We start from the raw sequence: 19,379 nt of genomic DNA on the forward strand, positions 1-19,379 counted from the left end.
CATTGGCGAGCTTCATCTCAAGGGTGAAGAGAAGCTTAGAGAGAAAGGTTTATAATCCTGATGTCCGCAAACTACTCCTGCGCTCTATTGTCTGGGAAGGCATGACACCACAATTCCGTCAGGTATGCCTTAATCTTAAACACCTACACCCAGATAATTGGATTCTAGCGACACAGGAACTTACATCAGGCAATTATGGGGCACCCGCTATGACATAGGTCTATGCAGTTGCCCCACGTAAGCAAAACGGGGCCTGCTTTCAGTGAGGTCGCCAAGGATATTGGCGTAACCAATGTCCTGATAAGTTGCGACCATGCCTCCAGTCAGGGAAACCATGCCTCCAGCCAGAGCAACCCCGCTTTCAGTCAGGGAGCCAGAGACCACGTACTGTTTGTCCAAAATGTCGTAAGGGGTTTCATTGGAAGAGAGATTGTTGGTCCCAATTTCATAAAGATGGTTCGCCCCTGAATGGTACAAATTCGGGGCATGAGATATTGTGGACCACTCCTGTTTTAGAACGGGGCCACCCTTCTATGACAGTAAAGATTGGCAATATTCCTTTTAAATTTTTGATTGACACGGGGGCAGAAAAGACGATTTTAAGGCAAGAAGAGGTTCCCCAAGATTGGGAACTTATCCCTGGACCCAGTTTACATGGAATAGGAGGGATGACCAGAGCATTTTGCACACGAAACTCGCTCATGTGGGAAGACCCAGAAGGTTTTACCGGACACTTCTGCCCTTTGGTAGCTAATATTAGCACCAACTTACTGGGCAGGGATCTTCTGGAATGTCTTGATGTTAGGATATCCACAGACGCCTCTGCAGAGCGTAAAACTCATTCCCGCGATACCAGGTCTATTCAGCACCCCCAATACTAAATGCCACTGTTTGTAGCCAAACACCCCGCTTAAGCTGGCTTTCTAATGAGCCTGTCTGGGTGGAACAGTGGCTTTACCTAGGGATAAGCTAAAAATTTTAAAAGAGCTCGTCCGAGAGCAGTTGTCCTTGGGACACATTCGTCATTCTCGAAGCCCATGGAATACTCCTGTCTTTGTGATTAAAAAGCGCTCAGGAAAATGGCTCCTCCTTCAAGATCTCCGTGCAGTAAATAAAACCATGCAGGTCTGGGGCTCCCCCCAAAGGGGTTTGCCTCTTGCTTCTGCAATTCCCACGGGAATTCCAACCATAGCTATTGATATACAAGATTGTTTTTTCTCTGTCCCCTTGCATCCGTGAGATTGTAAACGTTTTGCCTTCTCTGTTCCATCTATTAATAATGCCAGCCCTGCTGATAGATTTGAATGGGTGGTGCTGCCCCAGGGTATGGCCAATAGTCCTACAATTTGTCAGGAGGCTGTTAAATCTGCCCTTGTCCCATATATTCATAAGGGCCTTAATATTTTTCATTATACAGATGATATTTTAATATGGGGAAAATCAGATACAGATCTCTATGTCTTACGTGATTTTCTCATTCCTGCATTAAAGAAAAGCGGCCTTAATGTAGCCCCTGAGAAGATACAGCTAATTCCTCCAATATCCTTCCTAGGTTCAGAGATTTCTCTAACGCAAATTCGTCCCTTAAAACCTAATGTTACCTTCCCTTCTAACCTTACTCTTGCTTCTTTACAAAGTTTTCTAGGAAATTTAAATTGGCTTAGGCAGTATCTCTATCTGCCCACAAGCTGCCTCCAACCACTGTTTGACCTGTTAAAAGGAAACAAACAGCCCTCTTCAAAATGTAAGTTAACTCCTGAGGCCTCCTCGGCACTGGAAAGGGTTAACCATGCCCTCCAGGACATGCACCTTGTTCAATTCTCCCCCTCCTCTCTGGTAAACCTTCTAATCTTCAACTCCACCCCCACAGTAGTAGGGGCACTGTGGCAAGACCATGGGGTTCTCGAATGGCTTCACATGCCAGTAGGAGGAACTCCAAGACTCCTCACTGAGATAGACACGTTAGCATTCATGGTTCGCCAAGGGAGAAATAGGTCTGTGCAGGTCTTAGGGAAAGAACCAGATTTAATCATTCTGCCCTTTTCTCTCACAGATACAGAGTGGCTTATACGCCATCATTCCCGCTTTGCCATAAGCTTCGTGGGGTTTCCAGGACAAATAGATAACCATTTTCCTTCTAATAAATTGATAGCTTCTTTACCTCTTCTGCCTCTACTAGCACCTAAACTTTTCTCTCGGGATCCCATTCCCTCTGCTCCTACAATCTTTACTGATGGCAGAAAAAGGGGAGCTGCTGCCCTTATATATTACCCAGACAAACAATCTCCTAAACCTCTCTTTACTGAGCTTCCTGATAATTCCCCTCAGTACAAAGAACTTTATGCTGTTTTTCTTGCACTAAAAGCTGTACCAGAATCCTTCAACCTTTTTTCTGACAGTCTGTATACTGTTAACTTACTTCCATGGCTTGCTCGTTCTTATGTGAAAATTGATGACAACCCACTTTCCCCTCTCTTGATTCAAATCGCCTCTATGCTCTGTTCTCTAACCCAACCACTGTATATTCAGCACCTTCGTTCCCACAGCCCTCTTCCTGGTTCCCTGTCCGAAGGGAATGCCGCAGTTGACCGCCTTGCCTCCACAGGAACTTTCCCAGTCTCTGTCTCTGATCCTGCTAATTTTCATTCTCTAACCCATGTTAATCTTAAAGGCCTTTGAGCTCGATTCCCTGATGTTCCTGTACCACAGTTAAAACATATCCTCGCTACATGCTCTTCTTGTGCAAGTCTCATAAAGACACCTGCTATCCAGACCCTTGGGGTTAACCCCCGGGGTTTAAAAGCTAATACTATTTGGCAAATTGATGTCACCCACATACCAAACTTTGGCAAACAAAAATATGTGTTTGTCTCAATTGATACCTTTTCTAAATTTATGTGGGCTACAGCTCAGACAGGAGAAAGTGCTAAAAAGCTTGTAAGTCATATGCTCTCTTGTTTTGCCGTTATGGGGGTCCCATTATTTTTGAAAACAGACAATGCACCTATGTTTACAAGCAAACAATTTAAAGATTTTTGTTCCCTCTGGAATATTACTCATACCACAGGCATTCCCTACAATCCACAGGGACAAGGCATTGTCGAGAGGGCCCATCAAACTCTGAAGGCTCAACTAAAAAAGATAAAGGAGGAACATATCCCCCCAATATCCAGCTAGCAAAAGCCTTAACTACGTTAAATCTCTTTAATATTTACAATAACTCGGCCTTACCCCCTATTATTCTTCACTGGCAAACACCATCTACCCTCCCATCTATTAAGGTCAAATGGAGAGACCCACTCGATAAAATTTGGAAAGGTCCTGACCCATTATTGACCATGGGAAGGGATTTCACATGCATTTTCCCTCAAAATTTCTCTAAACCTGTCTGGGTTCCTGCCCGCCATGTCCGACAATACCCGAAGGATGGCGCTGTTATTCCTGAAGAACAAGAAATACTACAAGAGGACCAGATGCAGGATACATCCCAGGACCCGTACTACGACATGGCAGAACCTGCAAAATCTGGCTCACAGAGACCTCTCTCCTACCCTTTCCCTGTATGTCTTATGTTATAACTGGCCAGTTGTTTTTGTGAGTGAGTGTGTTGAATGACAAAAAAATTTTTTTTGCATGACCCATCTGCTTGGAGTACTCTAAAAGGTAATTGGCTTTATATAAAAATGCTGGACGCAGCTAAAGTTTCTGGAGACGTCCAGAAACATTAAAAAATTTTTTTCTTTCTCCCTCTTTTGAATTTTTATATATAGTTTTGGTATATATGTAAGTGTTTAGTCTTAAACTGTGTGACTAATGACAGATTTAAATTTGTTTTTACATAATGTGTTTTTATAACAAAAATTCTTTTTCCTCCAGTTTGTTATAACTAAATGTTTATGGGTATGTCTCAAGTTTGGTAACACTAACTTAACGGTCAAAAGTGTAACCCTACAGCTACACTTTTACCAGACAAGGTAAAAATTAATTTGTTAAGGTAACTTACTATCTAGGTAAAAGTCTAAATGTTCAAGGTGACTATTCATTCCCAAAACTAAACTATATAAATTTTATATACAGGACACCTTTGAAGGGCCCCCAAAGGTGCCCTGTAAACTATCTTGTGGAAATTAATCCACAACAGATCTGGCATCAATCTGGCACTGTAAACGTTAAAATCATTGTCACAAATATGCGTTAACTCTCTAAGCAATTTGAGTCTGTTTAAAATACATATTTTAGCTAAAATTGGTCTCAAGATCCTGCGGTAGAGGCTGCTACAGGAGGTCACATTAGATGACCTTTAAATAAAATCATAAAGAGATTCTAAACCAATTATAATCATCGAGGTATCAACTATAACAAACCTATAACTTGTTACAAGTTCAAATTAACCACGAGAAGCAGATTGTTTGTGTTTCTTTCACAGGAATCCCGGAAAAACCATCTGAACCCCTGCACACCCTGACGTCACCCACTAGATGGCATGACTACCGTGGCACACCCCCCGAAACCCTAGATGTCACTCAACGCGATCTGAAGAACCTGATACACAGACTCCAAGGACAGAACTTTCTTCATGCCTGGTTACCGTTCCTGCTTCTGACCTGCTTATCACGTGTTGGCAGTTCCAGCTGGCTATCTACAGAAAAGCAACATTCCAGCGGCTGACCTCCCTCATGCAGCATTGCATCCCCTGCCAATTTCTTCCCCTAGCCATCTACTTCGGACTGAGACTTGTATCGGACTTTCTGACATACCCTATATACATTTTACACAATTTTGAAGGAGCTTATTTCCCTTCACGCTGCTGGTTTTTCATAGAGTGATCCTGAGTAATTCATAGACTTTACAGACTGTTGCCTTGAGGACTATACAATGACAAATAGCCCCTCTGTTTGGTGGGTCATGCCTCCCGCCTCCCCCTCATTATGTACCCTTGCCCCTTTCCCCACCCAAGCAGGGAATATTCCTTTACACACCAATCCCTCCCTTCACACCACACTGGCTTTTACTGCTCCCCTACTTGTCCCTTCCTGCTTTGTTATATCATTTAGGCTTATGCCCAAAAGGTTTCTGCCCCATGATAGTCTTTTACAGACTTTGTACATCTTACGCAATTACTAGATAGAAAGATAGAAAAGATGTAGAGATATTGTGAAGAGATGGTTGAGCAGGCTGCGCTTAAACCTATGAGATGAGTCTCTCCAGGTAAATCTCTCTCTCTAAAGAGGGGTTGAGCACAGGAGGACGCATAAATCTCACAAGGTTCGCAGCCATTTAAGCCTTCCATCCTCCACAGAAAGTCCTACATCTTCCCACCTGAGCATGGCATTCCTCTAAAACATTTAAGCCTGCTCCATTCCATTTTTCTTTACTGTGTCCATTTAGATATAAAGGGATAGGAGGAGATGTTGCTGAGGAGTTATTCTGATGCAGTCTCCGCCCCCAGGTTTTACTACGCCACGCAAAACCCTAGCATTGCCCCCTTCAACCAATCCTGGCCCTATACGTCATGCTGCGCGAAACCCTAGCATTGCCCCCTTCAACCAATCCTGGCCCTACACGTCACCTCTGGTTGTCGCCCAATAAAAAGCCCCCTCACCCCCCCTCTCTGGGCTCTCAGCTCTCCCTCTCTGAGGTCTCGCCCCCTGCTCTCCCCCCGTGGTCGGCCATTGCCGGCTGGCTCCACATGGTCTGAACCAAACCCCCCCCATCCTATAATAAAGATTTGTGTACCCCTTTGCTCTGGACGTCCGCTCTCTTCTCCACGGTGCAGCCCGACACCAGACCACCTCAACAACAATAGATTTTAAAAAAAATAAAGCTTGAAGGAGTCTGGCAGTAGCTCAGTGAGTTAAGCACACGTGATGCAAAGCTCAAGGACCGGTGTAAGGATCCCGGTTTGAGCCCCCGGCTCCCCACCTGCTGGGAGTTGCTTCACAGATGGTGAAGCAGGTCCCCCTCTCTGTCTTCCCCTTCTCTCTCCATTTCTCTCTATCCTATCCAACAATGGCAACAAAAATAATAAAAAGACAACAAGGGCAACAAAAGGGAAAATAAATAAAAAATTAACAATAAACAAATAAATAAATAAATAGTTTGAAGAATTTTGTCTCTCTTACAAGTTGCATATGATAGTGATTTTTTAAATACACTTTTTTCACTCTTTCAAGAGTTGAAGCCATAGGATTGGTTAAGCCTAAAATATAGAAAACATGACAGAAATATAAAACCAAAATGATATGGTTACATTAAAAGATGTTGTAAGGTAGTGCTGCAGAGTGTTTCAAGACTGAGAAGAGTTGTTGGATTTAGGGATCACCTGACTAGGAATGAATTGCTTACACAATATTAACAAGAAATCATTCAGTGGTATAAAGCAATACAGAGCCAAACTAAATGAACTAACAAGCTATGTGGAAATAATACATGGAAAAACTAAATATACATTGCTTTTGTATTGATTAGTAATTCATATTGTACCTTTTTTTAAATAAATGCAAAATTTAATGAAAAAAAAAGTACAAAGTGAATGAAAAAGAACAAAAACAGGCAATGAATGAAGGAGTAAACAAATTAACAAGTGAAGCAGTTTTAGAAAAGCACAATAATACAACACTAGCAAATCACACTCCCCTTGGGCCTCTGATCTAGTAATAAGTCTCTGCTTAACAGGGTCCCCACACATAAACATATACAAACACATATGCAATCAGTCTGCACAATTAAAAACCACATAGACTCAGGTTACCCACAACTAAGGTGACCATACATCCAGTTTGCCCAAGGCAGTTCTGGCTTATGCCCCCTTGATCTGGCAAATTAGTAACAACATTTCCTTTCACTGTCAAAAGTCTGTTAGGACAATAATAAATTATATGGTGATTCAACCCAAACCAACCTGGTGCAGGAAAGACATGATAGCAAGTGACAACATGATCCCACTGACAGTCCTAATAGTGTCTACAAGTGCTAATGTGGAAGAAAGGGAGGGGTGAGTCAGACCCTGCTGACAGGGATCCTACTCCATGAGGGCTAACTTACTAAATAATGGCAAGTTTTTAATCTGCTTTGTACTCCACATACTAATTTAATTTTAGCTAAGAGTGATGAAATTCCAAACATAAACTACACAAAGTGCAGGAGGCTTGCTGGAGCCATGGGACCTATAGAGGCTGCTCAAACACCAGAAACACAATGCTGAGAGGTGTTTTCAGAAGCCCTGAAAAGCCCTGAGCCTACAGGTAGATAGTCAGCTACCTTTCTGACTTCCAGTCCATCTGGGATGTGATCTGCAGGCTGAGGTGGACAGGTGGCAGAATTGGCCCACTCCAGCCTCCCCAGCTGGTTCGCTTCCTATGTAAATAAGAGAATCTGCTGGGTCATGGAGCTTCACCTTTGGAAAGATATATGCCAACAGAAGTCATATGAATACACTTTTAGACATATAATTACCCGAAAGACAAGGCACTCACAATCTACACCTGCCCTCGAGATACTGATTTACTTTTCTAGATACGCTGAAGCATCGGTTACCAGTCACAACAGAGGTGGATCACTGTGACACTAATGAAGTTTAATCTCCAGGGTTTCCTCCAAGGCCCTGTACCTAATTTTATATTCATGCTCTATTTCTTGACAAATGCTTCCATAATTAGTTCAGATGTCTAGACTGCAAACTCTAGGTCCACCCCTGGTTGTTACATAATAGTTGGATCACCAATACACTCCTGGTGTCCTCATGGACAAATGCTGCCACTCCCAGGCCATGCCTTAGTGGGGCCACACAGCTCTTACCTCTGCCACTTTTAATGGAACAAGTCTCAGAAGGGCAGCAAGGAGACAAGACTTGATCCTGCAAGTCAATAAAGCAGGCCATGGCAGAGAGGGGAAAACAGCGATGGAGGATATGAAGAACAAAGTAGCAATCCAACAATTAGCATAGCTTTCTTAGTCTCCATCTAGGAAGTGCACTAGACTGTGACCTCCTTGAGGGCAGGCCTGAGCGTTACTCTGGGCAGCCTGTACCCAGCATAATTCTTCATTAAGTAGAATCCTTCCTGTCATCTATGCAGTCTTCATCTCCCATGTTACCAGGTCATGTTTTCAACTCTAATACTCCCAATGGTTTGCAAAACAAAAGGAATGAGGGGTCAGTGGGGGAGGGAATCAGTGATACCAGGATTTTCGTTAAATGTTTTCTGCTTAAAAAAAAAATGCTGCTAAAAGGGCAATGCTGGTAGTGTTTTCTTAAATTGTCCACATACACTAGGCATCATCTCTTTGCTCTGTAACTCAGTCACAAAAAAAAAAGAAAAAGAAAAAAGAAACAATGACATTGAGATTTAAAACAAAATACTTTTCCAGCTGAGTATTCTTTACATTTGGAATATGCAGGATTGTTTTTTTTTTTGGGGGGGCAAACATCAGTTGGAAGTCAAACACTTAACACACACACACACACACACACAATACACACACACACACAGTTGGTCCCTGTTGACAGGTAGCACCTCTGGGGCACACAGATAACGGTTTTGGACTGCTATTTCATTTACATTCACAGTAAAAAAAAAGAGAGAGAGAGAGAAAGGACATGGTCTTATTGATGTCCCACTTTCATCCATAAAGAAATTCCAAACACTGTCATTACAGGATGTTTATTACCCACCTCTCCCTATATATTATAGGGACATTTTATACATAAGAAAGGCTTAAAGGTATTTTAGTTTCTAAAAAATCAGGGAAATCTGTGTTACTTATGAAAATAATGGGATAGGATATTATTTTTTTTATGCTCATGTCAAAATAAAAATTTAGGCATGTTTTAAACGTTATTGTTGAAATCAAGCTCTAGGTTAGAAAAATTAAAAAGAGGGGAAGTTGGACAAATTTGCAGCACATACATCAGACCGCAAAGGCCACACTTAGGGCACCACACGAAGTGCTATCTTGAAGCTGAATAATTAGGCCAAGCATCACCGGCCGGTGCCTTCACAAGTGGCACACAACTGCTCCATCAAGGGATAGTGACACTGTAAATGCAAGACCAGCCACTGGCTCTGAAAAAAATAAACCTCATCAGTCTTGGATTCCAGCAATCATAGCTTTGACTGTGTTTGCATAGACAGGAGTGACACACCAGGCCTGGGGTGACCTGGGGCAGGGGACAAAGCAAGGCTGTAAACACTGGAGTCTGTACCAGCTCCCAGTCTGTCCTCACACCATGTTATGGGAGAAGGGTCACAAGGTGTAAATCAAGCAACTTAACACATGAAAGTCTAAAGTCCGCTTTTTACATGTAAGTCTGTGCGTGCGTTAATTCTTCCGGTCCTTGTCCTTCCTCAGAGGCTGCTGCGAGGTGGCATGCAAGGCCTGGGACTGCAGGGCCTCCATGGCCTTCATGGCGGCCTTCCTGCCGGTGAAGGCACTGGTTTCCTCCTCCAGCTCCCGGCGATTTTCCTCCACCTTGAGCTTCTCCTGGTGGATTCGTTTCAGGTGCTCAAACTTCTCATGGAGCTCCCTTTCCTTCTCCTTCAGCTCTAGCTCAGTCTCCTTCACTTTGTTGACAAACATCTGCCTCATCTCTTCCTCCTTCCTCTGCAGCTCGCACAGGAACTCCTTCCTCTTGGCCTCATATGTCTCCTGTAGGCTGAAGGGCTGACTGTCACCGTGGCTGTCCTGGAAGCCCATCTCCTCCAACTTGCAGCGCCGGTAGAGCTCGTAATGCCGACTGTGAGTCGGCTCTCGGAGGTCCTCCATGTTCACCCGGATCAACATCTCCCGGAGCTTCACGAAGTCGCAGTGGTTCTCATTCTCCACCTGTACCACTCCCCAAGGGTACTGCCGTGCTCGGACCAGCTTGTTCCCCACCTTCACCTCCTCGGTGCTGCCCACTACGGCAAAGGGCAGGCGTGCATTCATGACCACATTTATCTCTGCAACTGCCTCATCATCTGTGGGAAACTGGTAGATCTGGACTCCATTGCTGACCAGTTCGCCCATAATCTTGATCTTGAATTTGTGGAGTTCACTCTTGGAGATGGTGTCGGCCTTGGCGATGATGGGGATAATGTTCACCTTGCTATCTAGTTTCTTCATCGTCACCAGATCCAAGGACTTGAGGGAGTGGCCAGTGGGCGTGATGAAGTAGAGGCACACATGGATCCGGGTGTCATGGTAGTCAAAGAGTGAGCAGCGGATCTTCAGCTCCTCCTGCAGATAGTTTTCAAACTGTGCGTCGATGTAGTCGACTATGGGCCTGTAACTTTCATCCTTATTGATCTGGCTGCCAAAGCCCACGGCATCCACGATGGTCAGCTTGAGGTGCACATTACTCTCTTGGAGGTTGTAGGTCTGGGGCCGCAGGCGCACACACTCCTCATGGTGACTGGCTTCCTCGGTCTCAAAGGCGGTGTTGAAGAGCGTGTTCATCAGTGTGGACTTGCCGATGCTAGTCTCCCCCACACAGAGGATGTTGAAACTGAAACCCTGAGTGACCGACTTGCTCACCAGCTGATCAGGGAGGCTGTCAAATCCCACATGGCCACCCAAGGAGAGGCTTCGGGGCTCTGGTTCTGCATCCAAAGAGACACCTGGGAGCCAAAGAGTTTCTGTCCTATGGGGGGGGCTGAAACCGAGACGCGCTCCAGCTCCGTGGCCACCATGGCGAGCTCCGCACCGGGCGGGGCGGGCAGGGCGAGCGCCGGGGACAGGCCGGCTGCGGGACGCGCTCCTCCCTGGCAGCTGTGGCTGAATGGATCCAATATGGCCACTTCCTGGAAACTCCCCTTGGCGGCTGCTGCAGGAGAAGCCATGGAGCTGCCCCCGCCCCCGCCCGCGGGACCGGCCTCCCAGCCCCGGCCTGGCCACCCATATTGTACCTTAAAGGAGAACAGCAACTTGAAAAAAAAATGCGGTCCTAGGGAGTTTTTTGACTGTGTGCGTGTGTGTGCGTGCGTGCGTGTGTGTGTGTGTGTGTGTGTGTGTATGTGTATAAAAATCTGACATATGTATAGGCAGAATTCAACAAGTTAGATAAAGATATAAGAAAATTGTGTAGCCATTAGGAAATTTCCATTATCATTTATAAAAATGCACTGTTCAATGTTACTGCTAGCTATGGTTACACTTTTGAAAGATAAAATTATACTTGCTGGGGCTGAATAGTGGTTTACTTAGCTGAGAGTACATGTTACCATGTGCAACAACCCAAGTTTGAATCTCCAGTCCCCAGCTGGATGGGAAAGCTTCAAGAGCAATGATGTCATGTTGTGGGTCTTTCTTTCTTTCTTTCTCTCCCCCTCCCCTTGTCTTTCAATTTCTCTGTCTCTATCCAACATAAACACAAATTTCTTTCTTAAAAAAATAACAACTATGCTTGTTTTACATGATGACAGTAACTCATATTTAAGGAGTTTAAGAACTTCTTGCAAAACAAAGTTATGTAAAGAAGAGTGGCAAACTAATGATTTCTCACTCTAGATCTGGAAAAAAATTTCCAATATAATTGAAGTCATGAACAGTACTGAATTGAAACTCTCTAGGGCTGCTAACTGGTGTCTCAGTGTTCTTATTTCCTATGTTTGCACTTAATTTGAGTCTAGGGTATTTTAAAAGACAGATGTTAATGTGCAGTCAACATGGAGAAACACTACTTTAGCATATTCAGTTTGGCTTCAGTTTCTCCACTGATAAATTCCATTCAAATATTTTTTTTTTCTTAAAATTACTTGAGAAAGGTAAGGGTGCCATCAAAGTCTTCAGACTCTAAAAAGATTCCATGGAGAAATGCTTATTCCCTTGGGGGTAATTAAGACCAAAGTATTTCTGTAATTCTCATTTTATTTACATAGGCAAGGCTTTTTTAACCTGTAACTTTGAGGGAGCAACTGGTAATAACATTTGGACACTGGCAAGATTCAAATACAAAGAAAGTCTTATGGAGAAGACCAGACTTTCTCCCCTTTATAAACTCATCACTGGATAATAGATCAGGTTACAGACTATATTGGTTTGCTCTGGAGAGAGTGTAAATAGTCATGTGAGTCAGGTTAGAATGCTTCTCATCTTTAGCAATAAGAGTTTTTTTTTCTTTGTAAGAGCAGTCAGCCACATAGGTCTATTTTCAGAACATATTTTCAGGGTAAGTCTATACCAGCATAATAACTCACCTCCCTCTTCTCTTCCTCAAGATCCACTGCTCTCTAAATAAGAGGTCATTAGAAAGTGTGAGAATTGCTCTAGGATTATATGAAGTAGTGGCATCAAAAGTGAATGCCTTATTAGCATGTGAGAGAAAAGCCCAAACAAAACTATCAAAGGGTGTTAGACCCATGCAATGGGTTGGAGAAGAGGTAATTGGAATTAATTTAAATCCATTTAAAGCTGACATGAATAAAAAGGAAATTATTTTTTCTTAGTTACTTAGTCTGCATGTGAGTGCAAGTGTGCACAGTTTCATATAAACACAGCATGCTGAATGCTTAAATTTATTCATAATTGATGGCCTGTTATAATAAAACAAAGTTTAAAATATTTTGGCAATTCAGCTGTTCTCTGAAAACCAGAAACATCCTTAGGATGCAACTGCCAAAAGCAAAAGCAACAACAAAAACTTTCCACCAGGAGAATAGCTGCATACTGTAATGTGTCTGTTACTAGCACTGTGGACAACTGAAATTACCAAGATATAAAAACAGATCAGCAACAGTATAATAGGCAGATCTGAATTAACTATCTGAGTTATTGATACATGCTTTTCATTTGTCTTCATAAACCAGACAAAAAGTTATCCACCAAACAGGTCAAAAATGCAGAAATGAGAAGATGGTAGTGGGCTGGGGAGGTAGGGGGCGATAGAAATGAAAAAAAAGGGGTGGGGAAGGGTCATGAGGCTCTCTGCCTTAACTACCAAAGTTTCACTTCAAACCAACAATTTGGCTCCCTCCAGTGTCTGTTTAGCAAGTCTGTTGTTTATTGGTAAGGTGAAAATGATAGGAAGTTTTGTTGGATAATCACTAGAGTTTGTAATCAGAAGGAAATGCCAGTTAGTATTTAGAGACTTCATGACTTTCTGCTTTAACAAGTATCTTTCTAGGAGCAAGTTTCCCCGAAGTCCAGTGAAGGTTTGGACCTATACATTATTACAGGGGTTGGGATCCCAGTACATGAATACATAGCTCATTCTGGGAGGGACTCAGTTTTGCCTCTGCTGTTAATCAAACTATAGGGAATATCTTCTGAGAGCAGAAAAATCAATGTGAACTTCCTCATAAGTGGTTGAAATGTTAAACTGTTGCTAAATTAAAACAAGAAGAAAAAGACTGCAATGGGTTAAAACTACATTCCCCTACTTGAAGAATTCCAATAGCACAGCAGGCTAAGGGATCTGTTGAAGTATAAACTGAATGCTTACTGTGAAATGTACTTGTATTCCTTACTAAACACAAAACATTTACCACTGGAAATGATACACTTCAGACCACAGGTAACCAACCCCTCTCCCTCCCCCGTTTGCATGAGAAGACCTAGCAGCATCATCCATTTTTCTGTGCCCTTATTTCAGTAACAGTCTGGGTCAGTCAGGGAACTCTACTATTAAGGTCAGGTGTGAAAATACTACATTGTTAGTTATTAGGTATATGTAGAACATTAGTCATCTTACAAAACAATTTTAAGGAATTTTGACATTTGCAATAGACAAGATACACAAGTCTTTGATTTGATAAGTTGTTTCCTGCTGCCTCCTTCATGTCAGAGGTACTGAGCACAAAGATGAGATCAACCTTCCGGAAAGAAATATGCTTTATATAAATGTTCCTACTCATATTATTTCATAGTCTCCTATGACAACCTTCGTATCAAAGATTTATTCTGGGTAGTTAAGTTATACAACAAAATATCTGATGTGAATTTTGGCAAGGAATTCACTAGGTAGATAACTTGCCAAGAACAGGTATCCATATGGAATAAACAGAAGTAATGAGAATAGGTAAGAGCAAGATCATCAGGGGGCTGTGTCTCTGAATTACTTTCCTAATTTGCCGTGATAAAATGTTATTAAGCTCATCAGTGCATCAGTCTATCTTTTTTGTAAAATGTGCTTCATAAACAAGCTAATTTTCTCATTTAAAAAATAGCTGGTTTGAATACTGCAATTCATTAGATTAAAGGGTTTTGAAACTTGGAGAAGTTCTATGGGGATGTGAATAAAAAAGAAACTGTAGCTACAAAAGATCAAGTTCTGTTTTACAGAAAGGGTATTCAAGTCTAAATGTAAAACCTCTCATTTAACATTGCTCAGGTTTTAGATAGAAGAAATCATAACCATAACCATGTCTGCTGCCATATATAGTTCTAAGGAGATTATTTTAATTTTTTTAAGATTAAATGTGCTTAGTTGAGAGGTGGATGATGTATTCTTGCCTTCAAAGATATAGCATAATTTCCTGAAGCATCTTTCCATTTGCTTCTCAGAGTAAGATATTTTCTGGAGTTAATATAGAGAAAAGGACAATTAGATCATTTTCTGTGCTTTAAGTTGCAAGATTCTTTCTATGAAATGTGTTATTATTTTTTCCCATACTATCCTGGATTCTTTTGCCTACTAGGTGATGTTTAAAACTTCTAAGGGATTATTTGACTTTCAATATCTCATGCTTTTGCTAAAGTACTTTTCAACCCGCTCCTATAATTAACATTGACCTCAAGTTCTTAGCTCCAACTTCAAGGCTTTTAGAAAATAAAGATTACAATATAATTTAGATCTAAATGATCAGAGGCCAAGAGCTTTCACAAAATATGAATGACATAAAATATGTCTAACAGCTCACATTATTGTGTAGTGCTCAAACATGTTCTTCCTAAGATTTTGCCGATTGTAAGTAACAGTCTGACACTCTGTGTTAACATTTAAAAATACACATTAGTTTCATAATCACTGCATTGCAGAACTTATTACAGCTACAGTAGTTCAGTATGAAACTAGGAAATAGTCTGCATTATTTTATTTCTCCCCAATGATAATTTATATGAGATCTTAATTTTTACAAATTGTAGATAACATATTCAAAATATGTAAACATAATTGTAATGTGTGGCTTGTAGAGAAGAAAAGTTCTATTTATAAAGACATATATAAATCTGTAATGAAAACCCCCAGAAGGGGGGGGTCAGGCGGTGGCGCAGTGGGTTAAGCGCAGGTGGCGGAAAGCGCAGGAAACGGCGTAAGGATCCCGGTTTGAGCCCCCGGCTACCCACCTGCAGGGGAGTCGCTTCACAGGCGGTGAAGCAGGTCTGCAGGTGTCTGTCTTTCTCTCCCCTTCTCTGTCTTCCCCTCCTCTCTCCATCTCTCTCTGTCCTATCCAACAACGAATTGCGTCAACAAGGGCAATAATAATAACCACAACAAAGCTACAAGGGCAACAAAAGAGGGAAAAAAAATGGCCTCCAAGAGCGGTGGATTCATGGTGCAGGCACCGAGCCCAACAGTAACCCTAGAGGAGGAAAAAAAAAAAAAAGAAAACAGGAATCATTTGATTAGTGAACCTATTTCAACTAGTATTTATATACAGTTATGAAAGAGATTTGAATTAGTCTTACCGATGAGTGGTGTTGCTAGTATTAGAGTGAAGATTAAGAATCATGACAATGGATATTACTTTAAGTGCAGACTTGATTCAACCTTGGTAATATTGAGATAACAATGAATACCTACTCAGGGTCAGACATTTTAATATTTATATTGCATATACTTAATATTTTACTTTTGTGATTTATTTATATTTTATGTATTATTTGTCCTTTATTTTTAGCATTTTGTTTATTTATTTATTTATTTATTGTATATTTACAGAGAGAAATCAAGAGAAAAGCAGAGATCGAGAGAGGGAGAAAAAGATACCTGTGGTACTGCTTACCACTTGCAAAGCTTTCCCCCTTAAGGTGGGGTGTGGGGGCTTGAACCCAAGTCCTTGTGCACGGTAATGTGTAAACTCAACCAGGTGTGCCACCACTCCACCCAACCCCTCCTCCTTATTATTATTATTTTGGGTAGAAACAGAGAGACATTAAGAGGGAAAGAGGAGAGAGAAAGAGAGACACCTGCAACACTACTAACCACTTGTAAAGCTTTCCTTTTGCAGATAAGGGTGAGGGGCTTGAACCAGGGTTTCTGTGCATTATAACCTGTGACCCCTGCCAGATGTGCCACTCCCTGGTCCCCTATACCTTATTTTATATTTATTAATTTGAACTAGATTATTGTAAATTAGATACTACAGTGAGGTTTGGAGACATTTAGTATGCAATTCAGGACTGTACATTTTATAAGTGAAAGAATTGCAATTCCTAACATGTTCTCTGTACACCAGATATGGTATTAATTTTCCTCACTGTTTTTCTTTCTCAAATGTATTCAATTTGGTGACAGTGGAAGGAAATAGAACTGAAAAACAATTTTCCTTTTGTATCAAGTAATAGTTTGACTAATGAAATATGTGTCTTTGTAAGCAAACCTTTAATAATTCCAAAGCTGATAGTGATACTGAAAAGAAAGCTGTTGCATGATTTATATGAGAACTTATTTTGAGGTCTTTGCTATCTTACCTAGAGAAAGGGAGAAAGCCATGAACGATTATCTTTACAATTAATTAAAAAATATATATTTTTTATTGATGTTGGAGTGATGTTGTCAAGATTGACACAAGGTTTTGGCTATCACACAGGCCTATGAATTTCAAATTCATGATTTGTTTAACTGTTTTTGGCTTTTTTTTTTTTTCCCTTACCAGATTACTTGTAAACTCTGGCTTACTGGTGGTACCAGGGATTGAACCTGGGACTTTATAGCCTTAGGTATGGTATCTCTTTGCATAACCATTATGCTATCTACCTCCACTCTGACTTTAAGTTTCCAAGTACTCATGTCAGAAGGTGAATATATAGCTGAACTTTGTGCTTGTGTTGGTGAATCACTTTCTACAGACCTTTCTTTGATCTACTATGCCATAGTTGTGCTGTTTGTACTGGGTAGAGATGATTTTGTCATTCCTTTTGGATGAGTCTAATGTAGTTTCTGAATGCACTGTTTGTTCCCAAATCTCTAGGACACAATGGATATTCGTCAACAGTGGCTTGTTTCTTTTTAGCGTGTCAAAAACAATTGAGATAAACAATGTCTAGAATCTGATCTCTATTTCCAATGAACAAATATTTTCAAGCTTTCTTTAAAAAGAATGATTTATTGATGTCATCTTCACTTGGTAAATGCTTATTAATTAGTTTCTTGATTGATTTATTGTGAATGTCCTGAATTATTTTATAAACATCATGATAATATTTAATACTCACCAAGTACTTTCAATTTTTAATCACTAAACTTTTTCTTTAAATCATTCATGTCTGATCTTTTTAACATCTTCCAACTTTGCTACAAAACTACCATATTCTGTGTTTTGCATAAATATGCAAGTTCCATGACTGTTCTACATGTTACAATTCTCATTCCTTGATTTTTATGCAATTTCTATATTCTATTAAGAGGTTATTTTTAAGTGAAAATAGATAAATGGCTCCACTTCTGCTTTAAATGTGTGGTTGATTTCCCATTATGTTAGTCTAAGGACAACCCTCACCATGAACAGTGATGCTCATATTCTCAACATTCCAGTCACATTAACCATTCAGTTCTCATCCGGTACCATCTATTTCCAGAGGATCCATTCTTCTCAAACCACTAATGGCAACTTTATTTTTCTATAGTTTTCATGATCTCATCCTCAGGTTTCATTTTTTTTTAAATGGAAACTAATTGCCTGTGATATCAGACCCTCTCACTATATGTTCTCACATCATTAGACATGTTTTATTTTTTGTATGGATCACATATGATAGTTTCTGATTTCATTTTCTTCAATCCTTTTTTTAATGAAACCTCTCTGAACAGTTTTCAATCTCTACTACTTCATAGTAACTTCCAATGTGTTTTAAGCTGATATGTTCATTCCTCTCATTTGTTTTAGGATCAAGATACTAATGTATTGATGCCATAACTTTTTTTCAGCTAACTTGTATTTTTCATGAAAGCAGTACATTTTACCACTGCCTTCTGCAAAAAACTCTCTTTGTTTTCTTGATAACAATTTTTCTTGACTTTCCTTGTGCCTCAATGATCATCAGTTATTTGTATCGTTTGATTGCTCCTTTGTGTGTGTGGTCCATAAATAGCAGTACTCTAATGCTTGGTTTGAGATCTTCCATTATTCTCTATTTACATTTATGTCATGAGTGATCTCATTGATAAAATGCTCTTTGCCATTAGATTATTGTTTATAAAAACATTTTATATTTCTATGTAGAGGTCATTGAGCATTTGCTAGAAGAAGGCTTCAATTCTCATAAATGATATTTAGACATCTTTCTTTATGCCAGAAAACTTTGAAGTAGTTTTGGAATATAATATACTAACTCATCAGGGGAATAACTACAAGCAGGAATGAGAAATTATAGCAGAAAATCTGAATGGGTAAGTTCAATTTAGAAACAAATTGCTAGGTTGGTGCCTTTCTTGAGTATTGGTAGTTAGGTATGCTGAAGATAAAGTGCAGAGTCAAGGATATGTTAAAATGTAATAATATCATAATAAACATAGAGAATAATAAAGATTTATGTGTTTTATATGAAGTACCTATCTTCAGAATTAATTATTAAGATAAAGAGTATGTGAGAGACATTCTGTAATATCATAAAAGTATTTGAATATGTGAGAGGAATGTTCGAAAAAAAGACTGACCACTACTCTTTATAAAAAATTTTTTTTGAGCAAACATGTATCCCAAGATTGGAATAGTGGAGAGGAAGTGTTGGGGAGGTACTCACTGCAAACTCTAGTGTAATCCTGCTTTCAGGTATATATTTTGCAGTAGTTTATGGATACGTGTGCGCATACGCTCTCTCTCACAGAAACTGGTGTATGTCTAGGTTATGGGACTTTGTTAGAAAGTGAACTACCTGAGATGAAATTAGAGTGTACTATAAAAGGAAAGGTCTCACCCGAGTAATGAAGCTGAAGGGTTGTTATTCCACACGTGAAGTCTCTGGATACACTCTGAGGTGAAGCATGTTGAGATGGCAATCGTTGCTTTGGTTAGGTTGTGATCGACGGATGCAATATTATTTGGTATGGATTGGGAGAAGCATACGGGAAAGTGAGCCCTATCCATGGGTGCCAGGACTGGGGGAAGTAGGGGCTCTATAGTGAAGATGTGAGGTTCCTGTTGTCTTAGGCTTCAAAAAGACAATCAATAGTTAATATTATTTGCTCAACAAATTGTTTGGCTTTGTATGTTAACTCTCTTTTCAATCACCAGGTTCCAGAT

The 19,379-nt window shown here is 40.6% G+C and overlaps 2 protein-coding genes across 3 annotated transcripts in view; both read right to left on the reverse strand.

Annotated features, from left to right (window-relative positions):
* GRM3 (glutamate metabotropic receptor 3) overlaps positions 1 to 19,379 on the reverse strand; it is a 375,599-nt gene that overhangs the window by 321,742 nt on the left and 34,478 nt on the right. The gene's annotated exons all lie outside the window — the stretch shown is intronic.
* LOC103119900 (septin-8-like) lies at positions 8,645 to 10,577 on the reverse strand. Its single transcript, XM_060196307.1, is given in 2 exon segments — positions 8,645 to 10,511; positions 10,514 to 10,577. Coding segments are annotated over 2 exon segments (1,224 nt in total). The 5' UTR covers positions 10,545 to 10,577; the 3' UTR covers positions 8,645 to 9,318.

Source organism: Erinaceus europaeus, chromosome 8 (assembly GCF_950295315.1).
Source record: "Erinaceus europaeus chromosome 8, mEriEur2.1, whole genome shotgun sequence".
Lineage (NCBI taxonomy): Eukaryota > Metazoa > Chordata > Mammalia > Eulipotyphla > Erinaceidae > Erinaceus > Erinaceus europaeus.